Source organism: Pyrus communis, chromosome 7 (genome assembly GCF_041283825.1).
Source record: "Pyrus communis isolate YQ-2024b chromosome 7, ASM4128382v1, whole genome shotgun sequence".
NCBI lineage: Eukaryota > Viridiplantae > Streptophyta > Magnoliopsida > Rosales > Rosaceae > Pyrus > Pyrus communis.
In genome coordinates this window covers 26,935,364-26,960,001 of record NC_142571.1, presented here as the reverse complement: position 1 = coordinate 26,960,001, position 24,638 = coordinate 26,935,364, and the positions used below count along the sequence as shown (strand labels likewise).

General features: G+C 39.6%; 4 protein-coding genes across 8 annotated transcripts; 2 read left to right on the top strand and 2 right to left on the bottom strand.

Annotated features, from left to right (window-relative positions):
* Positions 1-320: 320 nt before the first annotated feature.
* On the top strand, positions 321-8,000 carry LOC137733677 (disease resistance protein Roq1-like). Its single transcript, XM_088696778.1, has 6 exons — positions 321-900; positions 1,081-1,277; positions 4,864-5,771; positions 6,018-6,317; positions 6,418-7,550; positions 7,640-8,000. Exons 1-5 carry the CDS (start codon positions 419-421, stop codon positions 7,501-7,503), a joined length of 2,973 nt encoding a protein of 990 aa, XP_088552904.1. The 5' UTR covers positions 321-418; the 3' UTR covers positions 7,504-7,550; positions 7,640-8,000.
* A 2,334-nt stretch (positions 8,001-10,334) lies between these two features.
* Positions 10,335-12,388, bottom strand: LOC137734104 (U6 snRNA phosphodiesterase-like protein). Its single transcript, XM_068473387.2, has 6 exons — positions 12,193-12,388; positions 12,002-12,094; positions 11,664-11,913; positions 11,441-11,537; positions 10,728-10,793; positions 10,335-10,592 (listed from the first exon to the last, which is right to left on the bottom strand). The coding sequence occupies exons 1-6, from the start codon at positions 12,353-12,355 to the stop codon at positions 10,395-10,397; spliced, it is 867 nt and encodes a 288-aa protein (XP_068329488.2). The 5' UTR covers positions 12,356-12,388; the 3' UTR covers positions 10,335-10,394.
* A 97-nt stretch (positions 12,389-12,485) lies between these two features.
* SRS2 (P-loop containing nucleoside triphosphate hydrolases superfamily protein) lies at positions 12,486-21,432 on the top strand. 5 transcript variants are annotated; one of them, XM_088696774.1, is made up of 29 exons: positions 12,488-12,761; positions 12,868-13,474; positions 13,572-13,735; positions 13,821-14,019; positions 14,162-14,218; positions 14,303-14,408; positions 14,493-14,626; positions 14,760-14,834; positions 14,971-15,096; positions 15,195-15,326; positions 15,416-15,499; positions 15,811-15,924; positions 16,076-16,176; positions 16,315-16,381; positions 16,728-16,778; positions 16,945-17,022; positions 17,187-17,396; positions 17,532-17,570; positions 17,794-17,865; positions 17,984-18,070; positions 18,143-18,199; positions 18,326-18,531; positions 18,628-18,721; positions 18,996-19,046; positions 19,206-19,268; positions 19,491-19,550; positions 19,826-19,888; positions 19,997-20,119; positions 20,241-21,432. In XM_088696774.1, exons 1-28 carry the CDS (start codon positions 12,607-12,609, stop codon positions 20,084-20,086), a joined length of 3,342 nt encoding a protein of 1,113 aa, XP_088552900.1. In that variant the 5' UTR covers positions 12,488-12,606; the 3' UTR covers positions 20,087-20,119; positions 20,241-21,432. The 5 variants fall into 5 exon arrangements, 4 of the variants coding, with proteins under 4 accessions (XP_088552903.1, XP_088552902.1, XP_088552901.1 ...); XR_015964172.1 differs by having other exon boundaries at positions 12,486-12,761; positions 17,794-17,872; positions 19,997-20,259; XM_088696776.1 differs by having other exon boundaries at positions 12,487-12,761; positions 16,315-16,339; positions 19,997-20,259.
* On the bottom strand, positions 20,341-23,304 carry LOC137734486 (ankyrin repeat-containing protein BDA1-like). Its single transcript, XM_088696784.1, has 3 exons — positions 22,756-23,304; positions 22,178-22,251; positions 20,341-21,342 (listed from the first exon to the last, which is right to left on the bottom strand). Exons 1-3 carry the CDS (start codon positions 23,255-23,257, stop codon positions 20,605-20,607), a joined length of 1,314 nt encoding a protein of 437 aa, XP_088552910.1. The 5' UTR covers positions 23,258-23,304; the 3' UTR covers positions 20,341-20,604.
* Between the last annotated feature and the right edge of the window lie 1,334 nt (positions 23,305-24,638).

The following is a 24,638-nucleotide window of genomic DNA, read 5'->3' as shown; positions in this document are numbered from 1 at the left end:
GGTAAAAAATTATTTTATATTTTTTAATTTAAAATTAAACATAAATAATATTTGATAAAAACTGATCACATAATATACGATGTACGAATACCTAAAATCATCACAAAAGTTCGAAAAAGATCCGTGTTGGATTTCCATCGATATTGAATTACAACGTAACACTTCTTATATGGCAATTGAGTCCTATAACCAGCTGTGGAAAATAGGCCGGCCAGTAGGAGCTATCTACCAAAAGAAGACAAAGAGACAGCTGTCCACTCAACAAAGAAACGGAGATAGCTTTCGGGAACGAGGATTCTCTGCCTCTTATTCCCATCCCCTTCTCACATATTATTTTTTGTTTTATTTGAGTATCTCTGTACTTACAATTCTCTTAGTCTTAGCTGCTCGATCATCGCTGACCAGGTGCGATCGATTAATGGATGCTGCTTGTTCTTCGTCTGGCCTTGGTTGGAAATACGAAGTGTTCATCAATTTCAGAGGGGATGACACTCGCAAGGGCTTCGTCAGCCATCTCTACAACGCTCTGGTTAAGAAACCAATCAACGCCTTCATGGATGCCGAAAAGCTCAGAAAAGGCGACGACCTTTCCGAGCTCCTGACAGCGATTCGAGAGTCAAGGCTTTCGATTGTAGTTTTCTCTCAAGACTATGCCTCTTCCACTTGGTGCTTGAAAGAACTCGTGCAAATCTTGGAATGCAAGGATACCAATAACCAGATTGTACTCCCCATTTTCTATGAAGTTGATCCGTCTGACGTTCGTAAACTCAAGAGAAAATTCGAGGAAGCTTTTGCTCAGCACGATCGTGATTCTAACGCTGAAAGGGAAGAGGTTAAGGGCTGGAGATCCGCTCTTACAACTGCCACCAGTTTATCCGGCTGGGATTCGCGAAAATATGAGTAAATTCTAATTTGTTTTAGTTTCCTATTAATTTTTGGGATTTTTGTAACGTTTAGTGGTAATTTGATAAATATTTAGTTTTTAGTTTTAATTTCTATTTTTTTGAAAACTGTCAGATGAAAAAGACCCATTAATTATTATTTGGTGGTGTTATTATATTGTTTTTTTTAATTTGACAGGAATGATGTGGTGCTTATTGAGGAAATTGTAGAAGATGTTTATAGGAAATTGATCGACATCTCATCAACATCAAGCGAAGATAATGGCTTGGTTGACATGGATTCTCACATGCATGAAATGCTTTCATTATTATATCCTCCCGGAGGTGAAACGAATAATGTTCGAGTTGTTGGAATATGCGGTATGGGTGGTTTATGTTGAATAAGAAGAGTATCCAAGATAACTCTAATGATCCCAAGAAGAAGAAAATAGAGCACACTCTTAAAGAAAGCTCACAAAACAAACTAATTAGCAAAACTTTTCTTATTTAGCTCTAGGCTTTGTTTTTCCTTGGATGATTTACAATGCTTGAGGACTTGGGTATTTATAGCAAACCAAATGAAAGCTACACCACACACTTACTTCACCTACAACATCCACCTACTTCACCTACAATTGACATTGATTCTCAACACTCCCCCTCAATGTCAGCTCTCATTCTTTGCACTGTGCTGAGTAAACAGCGAAAAATTTCGAGCTTGCCTGTACTCAAACTTTTTGTGAACAAGTCCGCAACTTGATCATTCGTCTTGACCTGTCTCATCTCAATCTCTTCTTGCAGAACCTTTTCTCTGATAAAGTGGTAATGTACCTCCATATGCTTAGTTCTTGCATGAAAGATTGGATTTTCCGCCAAGCGAATTGCCGATTGGTTATCACAGTACAATGGTACTGGATAATCTACTGGTTGATGTAGATCACTCATCAACTGTATTAGCCATGCATTCTCTTGAGCTGCCATTGCTGCTGCTCTATACTCTGCTTCAGTGGTTGACAATGATACCGTCGGCTGTCTCTTGCTACACCAAGAGATGGTTCCAGAACCAAGCTTAAACACATACCCAGTTGTTGATCTCCTGGTGTCATGATCTCCCGCATAGTCAGTATCACAGTAACCAACTAACTTGCAGTCTTCACCTTTCTTGTACAAAAGACCACAGTCAATTGTACTCTTCACATATCTCAGTATTCGTCGAACTGCTTCCAAGTGAGGCTTCTTTGGATTTTGCATGTACCGACTCATCACACCAACTGCATAAGAAATGTCAGGTCGAGTCAAGGTTAAGTAGATCAGACTACCTACCAATTGTCGATACATTGTCGCATCTTCCAAATCTTTTCCTTCATGTGCACTCATTTTGACATTTGGCTCCATCGGTGTAGAGATCAGCTTGCATTCGAGCATTCCGAACCTCTTCAATAAATCTTTGGAATACTTCTGTTGACAGAGAAATATTCCTTCTTGTGTGCGATCAACCTCTAGACCAAGGAAATGCTTGAGTTGACCAAGTTCCTTCATCTGGAAACGGACTGATAAATTCTCCTTCGTCTGAAGAATTTCTGCCTCATCATCACCGGTTATGATTAAGTCATCCACATACACTAGCACAATAGCTAGCTTTCCTTCATTGGCTTTGACAAACAAGCTGGAATCTGCAGGTGTTACTGAATAACCACTTTGTGTTAGAAACTCTGCAATCTTACCGTACCACGCTCTTGGTGCTTGTTTCAAACCGTAGAGTGCTTTCCTTAACTTGCACACGTACTCAGGATGAGCTTCGCTTTTAAAGCCCATTGGCTGCATCATGTAGATCTCCCGATCTAACTCTCCATGCAAGAAAGCATTCTTCACATCCATTTGGTATAGATTCCAATCTTTGTTAGCTGCAAGTGCAAGTAAGACTCGTACTGTTGTAAGCTTCGCCACTGGACTAAACGTTTCATCATAGTCTAGTCCGTACTGTTGAGAGAAACAACGAGCTACCAATCGTGCCTTGTACCTCTCGATTGACCCATCTGGACGACGCTTTATCTTGTAAACCCACTTGCAGGATATGGGTTTCACATCTCTTGACTTTGGCACGAGATCCCAAGTCTGATTTTGCTGAAGTGCATCAAGCTCTTCTTTCATAGCTGTCATCCACTCAGAACTCTGCGATGCTTCTTCGAACGTCTCAGGTTCTGTTGCAGTTGTTTCTTCAATTATGGTTGCATTGGCGTATTTGGGATTTGGTCTCCGTGCTCTTGTTGACCTCCTTAGTTGTGATCGTGGAGTTGATACTTCCACTTCACTAGGTCTATCTTCTTCTGGTTGTTGATATATGTTAGCTTGGTAAGGGTTTTGGGGCACTGCTTGCTTAACATCATCATCATCAAGCAAATCTTCAGACTCATCAGGTCTCGACTGGATTCGAACAATTTGCTCCCCTATCTTTTGCTGCAACTTATCTTCTATCTCTCTTGAATCAGGCAACGCCTCCTTTTCTGAGCACCACCAAGAAGATGCTTCAGCATCCCCTTCTTCATCCATAGCTAGATATGCTATGGCATTCCAATCATCTTCACTTTTCTTCTCTGAGTTGGCAACATTACTTTCTACTGGCTTTTTGAACCAGCAATCATTCGCCATATGACCCTTCTTTCCACAATTGTAACACTTGCCCTCAAATCTTTTATTATTCTGGGACTGACCACGGTTGCCGTGATACTTCAGAGCTCCCCCTGGCCGAGAACTCCCTCCTCCTTGATGACCTTTTTCCTTGTCACCATTTCTTTTAGATCCACCACCAGCACGCTGCTTAAAGCTGCCTTTACTTGTGGTGTAGAGTGCTTCCTCCTCACCTTTTAACGAAACCCCTCCCATTTGCTTTGCCAAAGCTTCTTGATCGGCAAGCAAATTCTCGAACTCAACAAGTGATGGTTGGGTCGGCCATCCTTGTACAGCGGCAACGAAGCCTCGATATTCGGGTCTCAAACCATGGATAATTATTCTCTTCATCCTGGTTTCCCCAATAGAAGCTGTTGGATCTAATTCTGAAATTTCGCGGCATATCGACTTCACCTTGTGAAAGTACTGGGCAATCGTCATGTCGCGTTGTACCATCGATAGCAGCTCATTCTCGAGAAGTTGCAATTTTGTATCGTTCCTCTTCGAAAAGAGTGTAACAAAAGTGTCCCATGCTTCCTTTGGCGTTTTAGCATCCCGAATGTGCTCCAACATTTCTTCTTCTATTGTGGTCTTTAAGGCAAACATTGATTTGCCTGCTTTAATTTTCCACTTCCGCAAGACGTCGTTAGCATCTTCCGCTGCCGGTTGTGTAACTTCACTACCACCGACAACCTCCCACAAGTCTTGACCTTGAAGGTAAGACTCTATACACGTTGCCCAAGTGTTATAGTTTTGGTTGTTGAGCTTCTTGATTCCTCCAACAACTTGAAGATCACCCATCGTATCGGCAAGACTTTGACTACACCGAACAAGCTTGAGTGACTACCGTGCAGAGTAATACACTACTCTCGACACAAAGAAGCTCCCTCTCAAGGTTTGTGATAACCCCAACAATAATCTCAAGAAATTTTTTTTGATGTGGAAGATCAGTCAAAACTGCAACCACAGAGCATACTCGGAATTTCAAGAGACTTTACAACCAATGCTCTACCAAGAACGATCCCTGACCGACTTGGCTCTGATACCAATTGTTGAATAAGAAGAGTATCCAAGATAACTCTAATGATCCCAAGAAGAAGAAAATAGAGCACACTCTTAAAGAAAGCTCACAAAACAAACTAATTAGCAAAACTTTTCTTATTTAGCTCTAGGCTTTGTTTTTCCTTGGATGATTTACAATGCTTGAGGACTTGGGTATTTATAGCAAACCAAATGAAAGCTACACCACACACTTACTTCACCTACAACATCCACCTACTTCACCTACAATTGACATTGATTCTCAACAGTTTAGGCAAAACAACCATCGTTAGAGCTGTTTATAATAAAATCGATAGTCGATTTGAAGCTTGTTGCTTTCTTGAAAATGTCAAGGAAGGTTTCATGAAGCATGGCAAACTACATATGCAGGAACAACTTCTATTGAGTATCTCAGACAACAAGGTGGGGAGTTCTCACATATCGAGTAAAGGATTTCAAGTGATGTTAAAAAGCCTTGGTCAGAGAAAAGTTCTTATTGTTGTTGATGATGTGGATAAATTAGAACAAATTGAAGCTTTACTTGAAGAGCCACATTCCTTTGGTGGTGGAAGCAGAATTATTATAACAACTAGAGATTCACAATTACTAAGCATAGCTGATGTGATATATAATCCCAAGATTCTGAGTGATTCTGGAGCTCTAAAACTCTTTAGGCAGCACGCCTTCGGAAAAAACCAACCCACCAGAGATTATGATGATCTCTCCAATCGTGTCGTAAAATATGCTCAAGGTCTGCCTTTAGCACTCAAAGTTTTGGGGGCTTTTCTTCGTAAAAAAACTATACGCGTGTGGGAAGATGAGTTAGAAAAAATAAGGAAAATCCCGCAAAGGGGAATTCATGATGTGCTTAAAACAAGCTTCGATGGACTAGATGACACAGAGAAGGACATCTTTCTAGATATTGCATGTTTCCTTAAAGGGATGAATAAAGACCAAGCAATTGAAATTCTGGACGGCTGTGGTTTCCATCCTCATACAGGAATAAGAGTTCTAATTGATCGAGCTCTCATTACTATCTCATGGAAGGAGGAACTGGAGATGCATGATTCATTAGAGGAAGTGGGTCGGGAAATTGTCCGCCAAGAATCTTTCAAAGATCCTGGGAGACGAAGTAGGTTGTGGAGTTATGAAGATGTTCGTCAGGTGCTAACTGAAAATACGGTGAGAAATCTTATTCTTATGCAATTGTTAGTAGAAAGGTTCAACTATTGATCAAAATCAATTTCTTAGGCTCGTTTGATAACCATTTTTGTTTTCAATTTTTAGTTATCATTGTTTTAATAATGAAAATTGAAAACAATTAAACAGAAAATGAAATGATTATCAGACGGCTTCTTAAGAAACAAGCATTAATTTCATAATCAAAACTAAGGTTCTCTATATTTTCCTTTACTTTGATTTGCACAGGCTACAAAAACAATTGAAAGCATAATTGTGGATTTCTCGTACTCAGACTGGCCATGCTTAAATGCTGAAGCTTTTGTTAGAATGACTCAACTAAGACTTCTCAAGATCAGTCCAGGCTTCGTTTTTAAAGATGAGTACTTCAAACAACACCTGTTTGGGTCCTTAAAGTTGCTCAACCTGAGGTATCTCTCCTGGCTTGGTTTCCCTCTCAAGTCTTTGCCATCCAACTTTCAATTCGAAAATCTTGTTGAACTTGACATGCGAAATAGTCTCATTGACCGACTTTGGGAAGGAACCCAGGTATGTACAATAATTTACATGTATTTGTTTCTTTTAAATGTTTGGGCTTTGAGTGAGATGTCTTATTAAGTAATGCATGTTTTCCTGAATGTTTTAACAGAAGCAGGAAAAGTTGAAATTCATCAATTTAAGTTGTTGTCGATACCTTAAGGAAACCCCTGACTTCACAAATGTGCCAAATCTTGAGAGGCTAATTCTTCAAAGTTGTGTAAGTTTAGTTGAGGTTCACCCGTCTATTTCAACTCTTACAAAGCTTGTTTTATTGAATTTGAATGGATGCCATGAACTTAAGATTCTACCCAGCAAAATTCGTATGAGATCTCTCAAAACCTTTAGTATTTCTGGCTGCTTCAGTCTTGAGATGTTTCCAGAGATTTCAGAAGGTATGGATGAGTTAGAAATCCTTCATTTATCCTGTTCAAAAATTAAAGAACTGCCCCTGTCAATTAATAATCTCACGGGGTTGAGTCATTTCAGCCTAGATGATTGCAAGGAACTTAAGAGTCTTCCAAGCTGCATTCATATGAAATGTCTGAAAACCTTTGATCTTAATGGTTGCTGGAGTCTTGAGATGTTTCCATCAATTTCAGAAGGGACTGAGGGGTTAGAAAGGCTTGATTTACCACACTCAAAAATTAAAGAACTGTCCCCGTCAATTAATAATCTTACGAGGTTGAGTCATTTGAATCTACAAGATTGCAAGGAACTTAAGAGTCTTCCAAGCAGCATTTGTATGAAATCTCTCAAAACCCTTAATCTTCGTGGTTGCTGGAGTCTTGAGTTCTTTCCAGAGATTTCAGAAGTGATTGAGGGGTTACAAATTCTTGATTTATCCGGGTCAAAAATTAAAGAACTGCCCTCGTCAATTAATAATCTCACGGGATTGATTCATTTGAATCTAGAAAATTGTAAGGAACTTAAGAGTCTTCCAAGCAGCATTTGTCAGCTCAAGTCCCTTGCCTCTCTCTTTCTTTCCGGTTGTACAAAATTTGAGTGGTTTCCAAGCATTGAAGAAAATATGGAAGGATTAAGAAGTCTTTTCTTGGATGGAACATTTATTAAAGAGCTTTCCCCCTGGATTGAACGGCTTATGGGGCTTCGGTATTTAAGTCTGAGAAACTGCAAAAGCATTGTACATCTTCCCGACACACGCTGTAATTTGGCACACCTTATCATATATACATAGCTCTGTCTTGGCCCTTGTCCCTCTCCACCCCAACCCCCAATTTCTAGGTAATCAAAATTCAAACCCTATTTTTGATTCGGAATTAAAATTCGAAATTTGGGAAATTTTATTATCTGAATAAAGAAATACTTTTCAGGGGTTTTGGGTACTCTGTTTGAAGCAATCAATCGGACACTACGCCGCGTTGCGGCAGCTTTGGTGGAATTGGCGTGGTCAGACGGCTAGCCACGGCCGCATATTTTGAAATCCCAAGAGGTGGCATTTTCCAAGGAGAGGTGCATAACTCCACCGCCGGATTCTTCTGATTTGTGCTTGTGCAGAAACTGTGAAGATATTCGTATGTCAATTCCCGTTGCTAACTTGCGAATGCCACCGGTGCTCCTCCAATTTGGGTGAAGGGTACTTTGCATTTCCTTTTATCTTAACGTTTGTATATCTGTAAATTACAGTGGGTGAACGCTCTGAATTTGTTTAAATGACTATTTTTTTGGTATGAATCATTCAGCAAAATCTGCATTCATCAGTAAAACCATGGTATTCATGTTGGGAACCAGAACAAAAATGCAATACTGCAACTGACTCAAGCAAACTGGGAGAATAACTTAATTATTGAATAGAAACGTTGGCTATTATATAGCCTTACATAGTTAACTAAACCCTAAAAAACAGCCCACTATCCACACTAACGGAAAGTGGTAACATGCACGAGGAAATAGTCTACGTAGAACAAGTCTTCCTACATAATAGGAACTTATTGAAAAACAAAACAATCCTAAGTGATAGAGTCCTACAACGAAAAGGACAATCAAACTTATCAATCCCTCCCTTAAACTTACTGTCATCAAATAGTTAGTTTATACTAACAATCTCACAAACCCCCAGCATATTTCGAAGTTTCTGGAAAGCATCAACCTTTAACGGCTTGGTCATTATGTCTGCCACCTGATCCTCGCTCCCACAGTGAATCAAAGCAATCGAACCCTCCTTTGTGAGATTCCTCAAAAAGTGATATCTCACGTCAATATGTTTACTGCGACCATGCATCACCGGATTCTTTGACAGCTTAATGGTTGAACTGTTATCACATCTAATTAGAGTACACGCCTCATTGTTGTACTCAAGCTCCTTCAGCACCCTCTTCATCCATATTGCTTGACATGCACACACTGCAGCTGCTACAAATTCTGCTTCTGTAGTAGACAGTGTAACAATAGGCTGCTTCTTTGAACTCCATGTCACAGCACCCGAACTTAGCAAGAACACATAACCACTGGTGCTCTTCCTATCCTCCACATCTCCTCCTAACCCTGTGTGTCTTCACTGCTCTCACCCACATTTCTTTCTTCTCTAGCCCCACTGCCATTTTCATCTTCATTTTCACTCACCCTTCCTTCTCCCTCACTGTTTTCTTCATTTTCTCCCCATTCTAAATCTAACATGATCTGTCCCTCATAACTCACATCCCAATCCCACTGTTTTTCTTCCTTAAAAAAAAACATCCCTGCTCACAACAATTTTCTTGGCTATAGGATCAAACAATCTATATCCCTTGGACTCCTCACTAACTCCCAATAAAACACAAGGAAAACTTTTATCATCTAATTTACCTCGCTTGACATCTGGAACGTGAACATGTGCTAAGCTTCCAAAGACATGGAAATGCTCGACTGAGGGTTTTACTCCACTCCAAGCCTCTTGTGGAGTGATATCCTTCACTGATAATGTGGGACATCTATTCAGAACATAGATAGTCCAGTTCACCGCCTCTGGCCAGAACGTTTTTGGGAGCTTCTTATCAGACAACATAGAACGAACCATATTCATGGCAGTTCGATTTTTCCTTTTAGCCACTTCATTTTGTTGCGGCGTGTAGGTAGTGGTTAACTGCCTCTTGATTCCATTTTCTTTGCAAAAATTAGTGAATTCAGTTGAGGTGAATTCACCCCCTCTATCTGTCCGTAGACACTTGACCAAACATCTGAATGCGATTCAAATATTTCCTTCCCTTCAAATTTGTTTTAAAAAACTGAAGAATCGACTTCTTCCGAGGGATCGCCTTTGAATCAAAACTGCTTTGTTGCTCGTCCCAACGGTTATCGAGGGAATTGTTATTAGCATTCACAAAAGTTAGAACATCACCAAAATCAAAATTTTGGAGAAAACGTTGGCAAAAGTGGTAACACACATATATATGTGTGTTGCCACTTGTGTGTATATATATAAACATAAACATAGCATGCATATTGCACACACAAATACTTGTTATATCAAGATATATACAGACAATAGAATGAAAATGCCAACTCTGCCAAGATTTATAGTGGTGAAACCAAACCACAACAGCAAATACTTTCGCCACACACGACGGAAATCTTGATGGTACGCCAGCTCCGGGGTTTCTCAATTTCACCGGAGAGAAGGCTGGGAGCCCTTACGCCAAGTTCGAAGTGGAGATGGCAAAGAGTAACGGGAATGAAGGACTAGTCCGCATCAGATGCTGTTACAACGATAGAGGTGGTCTCGCATACAAAAACAAGTACACTGAAATACTACAACATTTCGTCGGTATTTTAACCTGGGTTGGTCAACGACAACATCAAGCCGGCATTCCGGTAATCACAGATGACGGAAAGGTCAAGACTCGAGTGGGTTTACAGGAGTATTCAAGTTTGGAGAAACTGAGACAATACTAAGTAATGCACAGGAGGCTGCGTGCAAGGTTGTTCCGACACCCTTAGTTGCTGGGAAGTAATTACCATCTGCATGGATGATGGCGTTTACACTGGTGTCAATACCTTCGACATGAAGTTCGACACCAACGAAGAAATGTCTTCTCATCCAACGCTCAGCGATATATTCTCGGAATTTCACAATATAGTCAAATGGCTACATTATTCTTCAGAAAATTTACATATTTTGTGTGTTTTATTACCAATCCTACATTCGATACCATTGAAGTTACTGGTAAAAATACATTTCTGTAACGATCCTCCGATGGTAGACCTTCGTCTTTCTTCTTCAACCACTTTCTTCACGGAATTGCTGATGTCACCCAATGCCCAAGCTACCGATATGTGAGGGCGCGGATCCTGTGATCACCAACACCCCATGAAGTGATTTAGTTTTTTGAGCAATGAGTAGTATTCAGACACAATCATTTGCTCCAATATATTGTCATATATTCAGTAAGTAATTTCAAGTTCGAAAAGCACGAAAAAGCTAACCTTGTAAAATTCAGGAAGATTGTGAAGCTTATACACCTCATTCACAGCTTGAATCTGCTTTGTTATCTGAAATCAATGGAAGTTGAAATATTTCAAACTTGTAGACAATGAAAGCTGATTCAACCGTGCATTAATACGAAAACAGGAATGCTTCTAGTAACCACGTTTTATTCCTCCAGGATATCAGGGTGGTATGATGGGCCACAAGGGGTGTGGAGGGTACGAGTGGTGTTGCAAGTCACGAGCAGAGTTGTTGGGTGGGTGGGTCATCGTTGGGATGTCGCGGATCTGTTTCACGTTTTAAATCCCATCGTTCCTAGTCTAGTTGAGACAGTCTACACCAATCATTAGACAAAAAACCTAACCTATCCAGTTCAATCCTAACCTAACTAGTATGAAATACCAATTCCAATCTTGTCCGGCCTGCCAAACGTGCCCTAAGTTTCATAGGCTTATACTCACATGACAGGATTAGGAACATGATTTACGCCAGGACAACACATGTTAAAACCATGACCATATCATGCATTAGTTTTCGTTTGTGTTTTTCATGTTACAAGTGCATCAAAGACCAAACATCTAAGCTAATAAGCAAGCAAGATATCAATATTTCAAAATCCCATGACTTTCCGCAAGTACTTACTAAATCTTAAGCCCATATAAGAACTGAAAAAATTTAGAATTGCACCAAGAGAGAAAGCTAGCAATCATACCTCAGCTAACCCAGCAGCAATGACTTCGATAGACACAAAGGTCCGGGTCTGATCATCGTTAACAAAAACCTCCCACTTGCTAAAATCAATCCAATACCTGTTTCACAATAACAAAATGTGTTAAACCGAAAATGGACGAAAAATTTGCAGGCTTACAGAATTATGTTAAATAACAGAACTAAATTCACGCAATGCAGACAAGAGAATGTAAATGTAACCATACCGCCTCTGAATCTGAAGCTTCTGCCGCAGCATTGTCACCAAGGAATCAATCTGGTGCACCCGAATCGGAACAGTTCTTCCGAGACTTATATGGAACTCTCTGCCTAAAGCAACCTGTTCAAGCTTACGCTCGTCCTTACGCAGAACGTCAAGCGGGACGTCAACGTCAACGGCATGGAGACCAGGCACCAGAGAAGCTAGCTTGTTCAAAAACAAGGCCATCTCTTTCCTCGGTGCTGGTGGTATATGAACTGGAACCACACAATTAAACAAGCAAAAACTAAGTGCAAAGCGATGGCATTTGCTAATAGAGCTGAAAAATTCGAGAATTTTGATTACCTGGGATGTATACATGTACTGCGTAGTTTCCTTCGACGTGAGCAAAGTTCCGAACTCTGCTCGGCTGGGCGGTTGGGGAGAAGTCCAGAAATCCTTCAGATGCAAAACACCAAACACTTGGTGGGCAACTCGGAAAAAGCCATCACAACAGAAAGCTAAAAGATAGAAAATTGATGGGAATCAGAGGTTACCGAAGGAATTGGGGCTGTCGAGAAGTGACAGAGGAGGTGGAGGCAGCGCAGTGGTCGGTTCTTGAGAGTTTTTGAGCTCTGAAGGTGGTGGCAGAGGTGGAGCCGGCGACTCGGAGCCTGAGTCCGACGACGAGTCTCCGTACGAGGCAATCAGGGCCTCCATTTCTCTCTCGCGCTAAAAGCGAACCGGTACGTTGTTAACTTGGGTACCTAGAAGTAGAACTAGAAGACCGGAGATAATGGGCCTGACAATTGGGCCCACTAGGCCCAGGCCCAAGGATTTCGAACAGCGCGATTAGGAGGGAAAAAAACCGAAGAATAAACGGACACATTTGGTCTTCTTCGCTCCCTCTTCTTTCTAGGGTTGCCTGGTCAGGCCGTCAGGCCAAATCCTCCGTCGGAATCTTCAAAGCAATGTCCAAAGAAAACGTTCAGACGTACGGCGGAGGGCTCACGGCGGAACAAAGAAACCGCATCTCTCGGAATTTCAGAGCCGCCAAGGCCCTCATTGATCGCAAACGCCCCCGCAACGACGCCGTTTCACGTGATCATCACCTCCCTCATACCAAGTAAGTCGTTCAGGAATCAAAGATTTCATCTTCTTATTATTTTTTGGTACTCGGCTGTTTTCTTGCTTCAATTTAAGTCAATTCAATTGTGTTTTTAAAATTCCAGAATTTGTGGCGGAAATGGAATCCAAACGCCAGGTCAGCTCAATAGAGTTCAAAGAACTCCTCTTGCCGAGCTACCGATGAACACACCGCCTCCGATTTCAGCAAGCCGGTACAATTCAGCGCGTGGTGAATATGGCAGTGCTTCGTGTTCCGGGAGCTTAAGCATTAGCCGGATTGAATCAAGCGTGTCAAAATCAGATTCTTTCACAACTCCAATCGGACAACCGCATATTCCGACTTCATTCAGTTCTTTCTCTGCACGTGGAATTCTTGGCGATGATGATTTCGATGAGAGTATTTTGCAGGAAATTGACGCTTTAATCGAGCAGAAACCGAGTGTGGACATTCAGCGTGATGATATTGGGAGTTGTGGTAGTGATGTTAGTGCCGCATCAGCGCCGCCTTTGAGTAGTGAAAACCAAACAGATTCTGTTAACCATGGATTGCCTAACATGCCGGATGAGTATTCGAAGTATTTGCTATCTCTCAATGAAAGGCAGCGCGAGGCAGCTTGCAGCGATATTTCAGTACCTTTGATGATTGTTGCCGGCCCTGGAAGTGGAAAGACTTCAACGATGGTTGGGCGCGTTCTAATGCTGCTCAATGAGGTCTTGCCACTTTCCCTCCAACTTTTTCTTTGATGTCTGTTTATCTACATTTCCTGTTTATGATCGAAGTCTTATTTGTTTTCTTTTGTGTTCTTAGGGCATTAGCGCGTCAAACATTCTAGCAATGACTTTCACTACAGCAGCAGCTTCCGAGATGAGAGATCGAATTGGAGCCGTGACTGGGAAACCAACGGCAAAACTACTTACAATCAGCACATTTCATTCATTTTCATTGCAACTTTGCCGATCACATGCTGAGAAGTAAGCTATAGATTCACCTCCCTTGATTTTGAACAGCATACATATGGTGGTATAGCTGAGTCTGATATGTTGGCTTATGTTTTAGACTCGAACGCACACCAGAATTTTTGATATATGGACATGGGCAACAGAGAAGAGCAATCATTGAAGCTGTGCGGTTATCAGAAGACGAAAAGAGTAAAACGAACCTTAATGTTGCTATAGATGGGGAAGAATCTAACGGTGTAACGTCTCCACATCATTTTAAGGATGCATCAAAGAAATGGCTGAAGTTTGTGACACAGGTTAGCCTTGAATACCAAATTTAATGTTCAGATTATAGTGGATTAAAAAAAAATTAGCTACAGTCAAGCTATAATGACCAATATAAGGGTTCTTCTGTCTTAGAATATGTGGCATTAGGCAATAAATTTATTTATGTTTCAGGCAAAAGCTTCTGGAAAGACTCCTGCTGAATGCCGAAGAATGGGTGATGTGACAGAAGTAAGCTCATAACTAGATATTTCAGATATCTTTTCAGTTCTCAGATACTATTGCTTACGAGTTTTAGCTCTCAATCTGAATCAGGGCGAAATTCTTAGGAATTACAATGATATCTTAAAATCGTGCAATGCTTTAGACTACCACGACTTAATTAGCTGCTCTGTGAAGCTGCTAAGTGATTTTCCTGAAGGTCTGTATCATCTAAGTATATTTAGTTGATTCATCTCATTTAACAAGTAAAGCTAAATGTTGATACATGGTGTCTGTTAACTAGTGTTGAAGGAGTGCCAGGAGTTATGGAAAGCTATTGTAATAGATGAGTTTCAAGACACAAGTGCTATGCAATATAGTCTTTTGCGGATTCTCTCATCTCATAACCATATAACCATTGTTGGTGATGATGATCAGGTATGTTGTTGATTTATTAATCGAAGTTCAATTTTATTGCTCTCTCTCTCTCTCTCTGTCCCTCTTTCTCTCTCAGCTCATTCTAATCAAGCCCTTAGCTGTTCTGCATTAAATAATGTATATCCTGCTGCAGTCCATTTTCAGTTTCAATGGGGCAGACATTTCTGGTTTTGAGTCCTTTCGTAAAGATTTTTCAAATTACAAAGAGGTACGATTCGCACTTGACTGCTATGTTATCTTATGTCATTCACAGTGTCTTTTTTATTATATATAGAGCAAATATATTGTATAACTACAGTTTATCTTATGGGATCTGTGAGATTTGACATAACTTTATGGTTCAGATTAGGCTTAATAAAAACTATCGGTCCACACGCTATATTGTGGAAGCTGCATCTTCTGTTATAAAAAACAATAAGAAGCGATGCCAATTAAAGAATGTTGACACCGACAATTCTTCTGGGTCTAAGGTACTGAATCTTTCCTTGCTCCAACAAGTACATTTGATGTCATTTTTCAGTCCTTTTAGTTAGTGACACTTGAAAATGGTTTTACTGGCAAAATGTAGGTAATTATCAAGGAAAGTCACAATGAGGATGCACAATGCGCCTTTGTTGTAGACAAGATCCTGGAGACTGCATCTAAACGGTCAGAAGCAGGGTGCTCCTATGGAAGCATAGCAATCCTTTACCGGAGGCAGGTCAAGCTTACTTTCCCTAGTACTAATGTGAATGAGGTGAATCATATAAGACATTTTTGACATATTTTCATTTGTATTTTATACTACAGGTATCAGGAAAAGTCTTCCAGACAGCCTTGCGTGAAAGGAAAATACCATTTAATGTTCATGGAGTGGCCGTTTATAGGAAGAAGGTAGTTAGCATTTGTCCAGATTATGAAAAACTATCTTCTCAGATTTATCCACCTAATTTTGCTAATATTGTTTTGCATAAGGTGGTTTTTGCTATGTAGAACTCAAGTTAGAAAGAAGGCACACAAGAACTGTAATAGACTTAAGCTTTTCGCCTTTTCCACCTGAATTTTGGCATCACTGGTCCTTTTCATTGTTTTTTGTACTTGCTTTTTCATTGCCTTTTGGCCAGCTATTCTATCTAAGATTTTGCTACATAAGGTTTTAGTACACTCTGATAATGCTTGTTGATGTAGCACTTTTCTTATGGCAGGTAGTTAGAGCCATTATTGCTATGATTAAAACAACTTTGCCTGGTTGTGATGATGGATCATATAGGCAAGTCTTCAAGGCTTTACTTCCTTTTGAAAAAGAGGAAAAGAAGAAGGTATACGTTCGATGACAATGATGAATGAGCATCATATTTAATGTTCTTTTCAGCATTACAGTTGTATGTTCTTGTTATCCATCTAATCTTTTTTACACACTCAACCTTTAGGCTCACATCTCTGGAAATCACTCCCTCTCTCTCTCTTCAGGTGATCGATTATATCGACAAAATTTTGACTCATAGAAAATGCAGCTTCATATCAGCTGCTTGTGACATCTTTAGTGCAAAAATTTCTGGTACCTTGAAGAGGTCTGTATAACAAAGATGTTTTAACATACATTTTTGCATGGTTAACTCAAAATATACTCATGTTTCATTCTTATTTGGTATTACAAGTGTTTAAAATCTGTTGGATATATATTGATTGGTCTCTTTACTTGATAATAGGACTCAGCTTACCCAGGGACGCAAGGTGCTGTTAACATTAGAGATGATTTCAAAACTTGTTCTCAGGGTAAATATATTTGGTACAGTGTAGCACTTCTTACTGCTTATTGGCATGATGTACTAGTAGTAGTTTGCGAATCTCAACAGATAAAAAGGATATAGCTTCAAGTGAGATTCTGTTTCCTTGGTGATTTTTTTAGTTTTATTGGACGGTTATATACTTTTTGCCTTCTTGTTATCAGAAGGAAGAGTATTTTTTGCTCCCATGCATTATTATTGATTCATTAATGTTAATCCAAAATGTTATACTCTTTGTTAGATCTTTGTTTCCAAGGAGATATAGTTTGTTCCATGGAATCTGTCTTTATGTAGTTTTGAATCTATATGATTGTCTCACTTATCAATGCACACAGGAACAATCGATTTCAGCTGTCATAACCTCAGTTGCGAATATGGTACCACAGGTTTGTCTTCCATTTCTCCACTGTTGAATGCTGATATGGCATTTTTTAATCAAATTGCCTTTAATCATCTTTGAGGATGAGGATCACCATTCCATAACATTTTCTTTGTTTCATGCTTATATTCAATGTTTCTTATTTAATTTCTCGTTTGACTTTCAATTTTTAGAAGTACCTTCTTGAGCAACGTGCGGTCGTGGATGTAGATGGAGGAAAACTGCTGAATGAAGACAATGACATGAGATCTGTAAGTTATGATGATTGTCATTTATACAATAAGCTTAAAAGACCCACTATTTGAAAAACCCTTTTTTCAGTCAACAAGGTTTTAAATGAATAATTGCTCTATTTTATTTAGTTAATCATTGCTGTCAGTTAAATCTTGTTGCGATGCGATTATTCTCATTGCAGGTTCTTCAGTACCTACTGGACGACATATCTGATTTCTTATCAACTCATTTTGTTGCGGGAGAAGGGGAGAGAGAAGTCATAGCAGAAGAAAAAGGCTGTGTTAATTTACTCAAAGCTTTCATCGACTACATATCTGAGCGGGAGAGTGAAAATTTTCGCTCCCGAAGACATCACAACCAAAGTTCTGTCACTTTGACTACCATTCATCAGGTTCTGATCTTTTTGATATTCTTCTTTTGCAAACCTTCCTAATTCTTATACTTGCGATGATTTCCCTATTTGTCTTCCTTCGGAGTTCTACAAAACATTCTTGGCTTACTTTCTTTCTTTTTCACTCTCTTGCAGTCAAAAGGTTTAGAGTGGGATATAGTTTTCATAATTAAGGTATTTGCCTTAACAGTGCCTGTAATAGTTTTCTAGTTGTTACTATATTTATTTATTCATGTGCAGAATTGATGTGTTTCGTCATTAGATTTATGGATTAAACATGCTGATGCTATACCTAACTGATGGCTTGAAATTAGTATTCTGTTCCACTATATTCATGATGATATTAACCTCTTCAAAGTCATCTTAGCTTGCTTTAACGCTCATGCCAATAACACAGGTAAATGAATCTGAGATTCCGTTGTTGCATGAATTCAATGGCATTGCAAAAGAGAATGGGACCTCCATTGAGGTGTGTGGTAAATTGTTCAACATTTGTCAGTTATATACAGAGCTTTGAAGTGTTTTACTCAATAATCCCATTCTTTTTTCTTTTGGTCAATAACTCAATAATCCCACTCTAATCATAGGAGGAAAGGCGCCTCTTATATGTTGCAATGACTCGTGCTCGAAAAAAGCTTTTCATTCTTTATGTTACGATGGATTCCAGTTGGCAGGTTCGTTTTAGCTTGAATTCCTGTCCTCCTTATTTGTTATTGTCGCTCTGACTGAAAAGTTGACTCCTTCAGATGCTTCAACCTTCGCGATTTCTGAAAGAAATTCCAAATCATCTACGAGAAGTCCAGGTGTGTTTTACTGTTCATTATCCTCGGTTGTTCTGCTGTTTAGCCAAACTTACAAATAATGAAGAATCTGAAGTGTTTTGAATCATATTAAGTCTAGTGTGGATGAGTGAAATTTTTATTTTGTAGGCTGACGTAAGTACAGAAGGCTTACAATCAAAGCATCATGATACTTCAAAAGAATCTATTCCATTGACAGATGATCCCAAACCAAACCTCCTACCTCCTGAAGTTGTTATGGTGCAAAATGATCTCCATCACAGTAAATTTGACGATGCTTCTGCAGAATTGATGGAATTTGGGGAGGAAAACCATGGAAATGGTTTCTTAAAAAGGTTTAGCTTCCAATTGTGATGGGTATACTATTATAATTAGCATTTTTGGTTGGTTATATTCATGACTAACTTTATGCTTGTGTCACTGTGCAATAGATTCAGTGTGGATGAGAGATCGATTATCTCGCATTTATTTAATGACTGGGCTAAGAAGCAAGCGTTTCAAGATCCTAAGAGATTACTTGACAAGGTGAATTGGAGTACTCAGTTAAGGCAGTAGAACTTATTTCATTTATGGTGTGTAGTTGTGAGTTGTGATACAGTCTTGACTCTTGAGATATGAAAGCTTAACAATATCTTTAGGATTATGCATGTCTGAGGCCGGGGTTTAGTTTCATTTTTGTTTGAGAGATAAGAATCATACTGTTTAGCCTTTAGACTTTTAACTTTGAATTGGAGGCAATGTGAATGGCGATGATTAATGTTCTGACTACTGCTTATATTTTCTGTTGTACCTGTTACAGGTCGGTTTTGTAATAGATGAACGCATACGAGCCAAGAACTACAAACACAAGGTCATAAATTTAGTCCTCTAACTTCCTATTCAATAATTGTTCTACCCTATATTTTAACATGCCTCACCACATGAAGAAGTTGTCAGTGTTTGAATACTTTTATTTGGGTGTGATGCATCTATGTTTTTATATTACTGATTGACTCTATGTAACTCTCAGGACGGTTTGCGCTCACTCAAATCTTGCTTGAAAGATGAAGATGCATTTCATTATGCCCAATATGTAAGTATTCTTGGTACTTTCCAATTTGTGCTCTGTAAATTTCTGAAACCAAAAACAAAAGGATCGCTGGATTTAGCATCTCTAACAGGCGAGCCTTCTGTTGTTTTCGTTAACATCTGTCGTAATATGCAACTACATCTACTTCATTTCAATAGGTTTGTGCACATAATTGGTATAATATGCTAGCCAGCTTGACATCAATGTTATATTTCTTTGTAACAGGTTTTGAGATGGCAGAAAATACCTGCAGATCAACGTGCTCATTTGATGAGGGAGAAACAGGTTAGGTTTAAGATGGTTCACTTTGCCATACTTTGATTGTTTTCGGTGGCAAACTATTACTTTTCGTTGTCTGAACTTATGATTCAAGTTCTGAGCCAAATTCTAGAACCATTTTCCTTAACGCGGTCTCAACGTGGGACATTTGATACATCAAAATCTAGAACTTTCGTTAATGAAATGCCGAGGCGGTTATATCTGTATCTTCTTCAAGCACTGTCCGTAAATTATGGTCATTTGTCGTTGGTTTTAATCCATACATATATTTATGCTTTCAGGAGCATTTCCAGAAGTCACGGATTGAGAACTCAATGGGTTCATCCGAACCAACACCGAAACAGGTACGCAAGACTCAGCTTTTGATTACCTTACACCTTTTCTTGTGCGCACATTGGTATCTAGGATGGTTCAGACCCGGTAATTCGTTTTCTCATGTTGTGAATTACCAGATTTCTTATCTGCAAAGTTTGGGCTGCACTGTGGCTCCTACGTCGCGCCTCCATGCTTCTCGTTTGATCGAGCAGTACAAGTCATTGTGATCAAAGATCGCCATTGTGATACATGTCTGAAAGGTGATCATTTGGTAAAACTTTCTGCACCTATATTAAAGCCTTAATTAGATTACTCCAACTAGAAGATTATGAACTTTTGTGCTACCAACAACATTGTTCCTTTCTTCCTACAACACATAAGGTTGGCTCGAATTTGCGCATCCACGGGGTTCTAATTTGCAGTATCAAACGACGGTATCGATTGCGGCCGGTAAAGATGTCGACATATAAAACAAACATCATCATAAATCTCCGTCAAATAAACAAAAAACACACTATCATAAACGAAATAGAAGTAGTACAAAAAACACACCTAAAAAACACACCATCATAAATCAGATTTTTTTTTTTTTTTTTTTTTACTTTTTCCTTTTTCTAAAGCACCGCAACCTCCCAAACGGTGGCCTAAGCTTCTATGATACGAAGCTGAAGCTTCTATGATGAATGCGGCAACGATGATTTGATCCCGGAAATAGACTTATTATGAACAAATATAAATGAACCACTTAATGCAGTTCTCTAAGCCTGATCCTGAAAAGCCGCCGAAGTAGGACAACAAGTGAAAGCAAAGTTTGCAAACCATAAATTGACAGAGAGACGCACACCATCGGGTTCGCAGGTGCAATGCTGATAACTGCAGTGTTGTACGTGCCGTACATCGCGAGAATACACATTAGAAGCTCCAACTGCATAGGGAAATTGGTGGTGAGGACACAGATCATGTAAAGTGAAACAAAAAATCCCATCGAGTTGAAAGTCACAAAGCAGATAAAAAAAATATTGTCGTCAGAACCCATGATGGACTCCCCTGCTGAGTGTGCTGGTTCATTGCTCCCACTGCCAGTTCCATTCTTGTTTGATCCAGTGCTGTCCTGCGAAACGCCGCCCAGGGGGCTGAGTCCGGCTTGAAAGGTGGTGGTGGCCACTAGTACAGCGACAACTAGCAGCGCCGTGCGTGCATCGCTGGGAGAGTCTCTGCCCATTTTGAACTTGAAGTATTCCATCGGGTTGTTTGGCTGCTGCAGCTGAAGGGTATTTGTTTCCATGGGACCATGAGAGGGAGTATATTGTATGTCTTGTGCTCTCGAAGCTCCGGCACCACGAAGGATCTCTTCAATTTCCCTATCGCCGGTTTCACTCGGGAAGATTAGTAGCAGATCAAGAGGTGTTAGACCACTCTGGTTTACAATGTTTACTTCCAATGCACTTGGAGTTTTTCCATTGCCAACTAACCATTTCACTACCTGTGAAGATTATGAGCTTTTTAATCGATATATTTTGTTGGCAAAACAATATTCTAAATTACTCAAATATATAGGTATAGGAATTCGAAATTAAGTGTTAAGATACAGACACACTACTCCACCTATTTGATTTACCTCACAATTTCTTTTGTGCTATGACCAAACTACATTGTTTTTCATTTTAGGTTTGATCAGATCAAATTGGTGAGTCACCTCTTCCTAGATTAATAAAATTGGTGTCATTAGTAAAATAATGACTTTTTAGTCAAAATAGTCCCTGAGATTGACATAAGTTCTCACTTTAGTTCTTGAGATTTAGAATCTAAGAACTGGTCCCTGAGTTTGTCCACCATCAATCATTTTGATTATTCCATGAAAAATCACTATTAAATGAGAAAGAAAATAACAAAAATACCCTTACTTTTTGTCAAATCATTTTAGCCCATTGTTTATTAAACAGAGGGTATTTTTGTCATTTTGGCTCATCCCTCTCCCTTACTGTAAACAAAAAAAAGGTTGATGGTGGACAAATTTAAAGACCACTTCTATTGATTTCAAATCTCATGAACCCAAGTAAAGAGTTATATCAATCTCAAAAACTATTTTGGCTAAATGTCAATAATAAAGTCAACGTTTCTAGGTTTGAATATATTCTGTTTCAAATTTGAAGGGAAGGTCGCAAACGCAAATTAGGTTAGTTGGTAAAGACAGTATTTCCATCCTCTTGTACCCAAGTTTGAATCACCCTATCCGTTAACTAGAGTAGTTAAGAATATCGACTTCTAAAACAAACAAAAAAAATCAAATGAAACCTAGTTGATCATAGTGTACTAACCTGGTGTTGTTTCTTCCAGGTTGCTACGTGAAGAACTGAATTGCCATTTTTGTCCTTCATATTCAAAACGTTGTCTTTGTTGGATAGTGGCCAAATTAGTGCCATGTTTTGTGGCTTTTTCAAAGCAATGTTTTGTGGCTTTTTCAAAGCCATGTTTTGTGGCCTTTTCAAAGCCATGTTTTGTGGCTTTCGGGTGGGAGAAGGCTTGGATTAAGAAAAGCATAAAAAGAGATGGTGAGAGCATTTGGGATGAGAAGGGCACGGGTGTAGAGAGAGTTGGAGAGAAAAATCAAGAGAGCTAGAGTGAAAGGTCTCTTGTGAAAGAACTCTTGGGGTAGAGTGAGGCTCTTGGGAAAATTCTGTGAGTGAGTGTACAAGGGATATGGGATTGGGTTATGTCGATTTAACTCATGTGTAACTTGTACTGTTTTTCTCATAGTGAAGAGCAATATCTCTCCGAGGACGTAGGCAGGTTTTTGCCGAACCTCGTAAATTTCTCGGTGTCTTTATTTCTTGTATTTTTAAACTATTCAACTGTGGGTTTGTATGTTGGTGAAGATAATCAGCCAAGGCACAACAGTCCTTCCTTAGTTCCATGGCCGATTCAACCAAAGTTTTAAATGCTTCAAACTGGCAGTTATTAACAGCAAGGTGCAACGAAGTCTCATCATACAGAGTCACGTCTTCGAGACTTTCCGGGCAAGCCAACACCATCTCTTTGACAACACCACCCCTCCCTCTGGCAGCAGCATAATGAAGAAGAGTCCATTGGTCTCTTCCTTTCATCCGACAGAGTCTCGGGTCAACTATCAGCAGCTCCCTTACAACCTCCAAATACCCGTTGGCTGCCGCGATGTGCATGGGGCTGAACCCATCCTGGGTCATTTCATGCACAAAAGCTGGTTTCAACTTCAGGATCTCCTGAACAAATTCGACATGTCCGGCAAGTGAAGCGACATGTAGCGGGTTCTCGCTGGAAGTTAGGGCAAGGTTATGGAACAGAAGTGGATTCTCTGCCACCAACTGGTGCAAGAGCTGGATATCTCCTGTTTTAGAAGCCTCAGACAGCCTCGAATCCATCCTGGCAGATTATGTTAAGCTTCTTGTAAGAATTGATTTCCCTTGAATTCATTTATGTAATAGAATAAACATATATAGTATATAGAGAGGTGGACTTGATACCAGCTTTTTTCAAAATCACCTCAGTACCAACTCAGGCCTAAGTCTGCTTTCTTTGGCTTGAGCCCCCTTTTTCCTTTTTCTCCGATTCCTCCTTCCTTCCACCTTTCCACTTTTTCCCCGTGTTTCCTTCCACCTTTTCCATCTTTTCCCCCTATTTTCTTCCACCTTTACACCTGTTTCCCTCCAAGTTCCTCAATTCGGATCGGCTTCATCCATCATTGACTTTACAGTTCGAATCGGTTTCACTTATCTTCACTGCGATTTTTCGCTTCTCCCGGAAGGTATGTATAACTTTGGCTCGGATGTTACACCACCTTTTCTTTTGGTTTGCTTTTATCGGCACTGTTGCTATGGGTTACTTCTGCTCGTTAATTTCGTTCGATTTGTGTAATAAAATAAACATAGTATACAGTATTAACAGTGTAGAATGAAATCATGAAATGGATGCAGAAGTCGTAACGAAGAAGCTTTGCCAAGAAGAAAGCTATAGAGCTCTGTATTTGCTGTTTCTGAATTCTTACAAAAGTTAGTTAATACAAGAGAGAGAAAGAGTTTTTATACTATCTACTTTTAAGATAAACTGACAAACTGACAACCCCGATCTCAATATTCTTCGAATACCAAAATAGGCATTGTAAGCCCACATCGTCTAGGATAGTGATCTTTATATGTATATTCTCATTTCTACCTAGCATGAGACTTTTTGGAAGCTCACTGACTTCGGGTTTCATGGGAACTCCAAAGTTAAGCGAGTAACACGCGAGAGCACTCCCATGATGGGTGACCTACTAGAAAGTTCTCGTGTGAGTTCCCAGAAATAAAACCGTGAGGGTGTGATAGGGGCCCAAAGCAGACAATATCGTGCTACGGTAGAGTCGAGCTCGGAATGTGATGGGGCCCTGATCGAGATGTGACACAAACCCTTTGCACTAAGCAATTAAAGTTAATGGTACTCAATCAATTCATGTTAATTGCCAATCAATTCTGCTGGAATTGCAATGGCAAGAGAATCTTACTGACGCTCCTAATCTCAAAATTAGAGTGATTTCATTCAAGGTAATGTTAGGAGACTAAATTTGGAGATAAAATTTTACAAATTAAGGGACATGAAAGTTAATGATTAGTTTATTACTTAATCGTTGATAAACATGCTCATTTTATTGATGACTCATTATTTAGTTTGCTAGTTTTATATCCAAATTTAGTCTTCCTAGCATCACCCATCATATATACAAATGAGAAATGTTACGAAGACTCTTTCATAAGTGGAACTATCTAT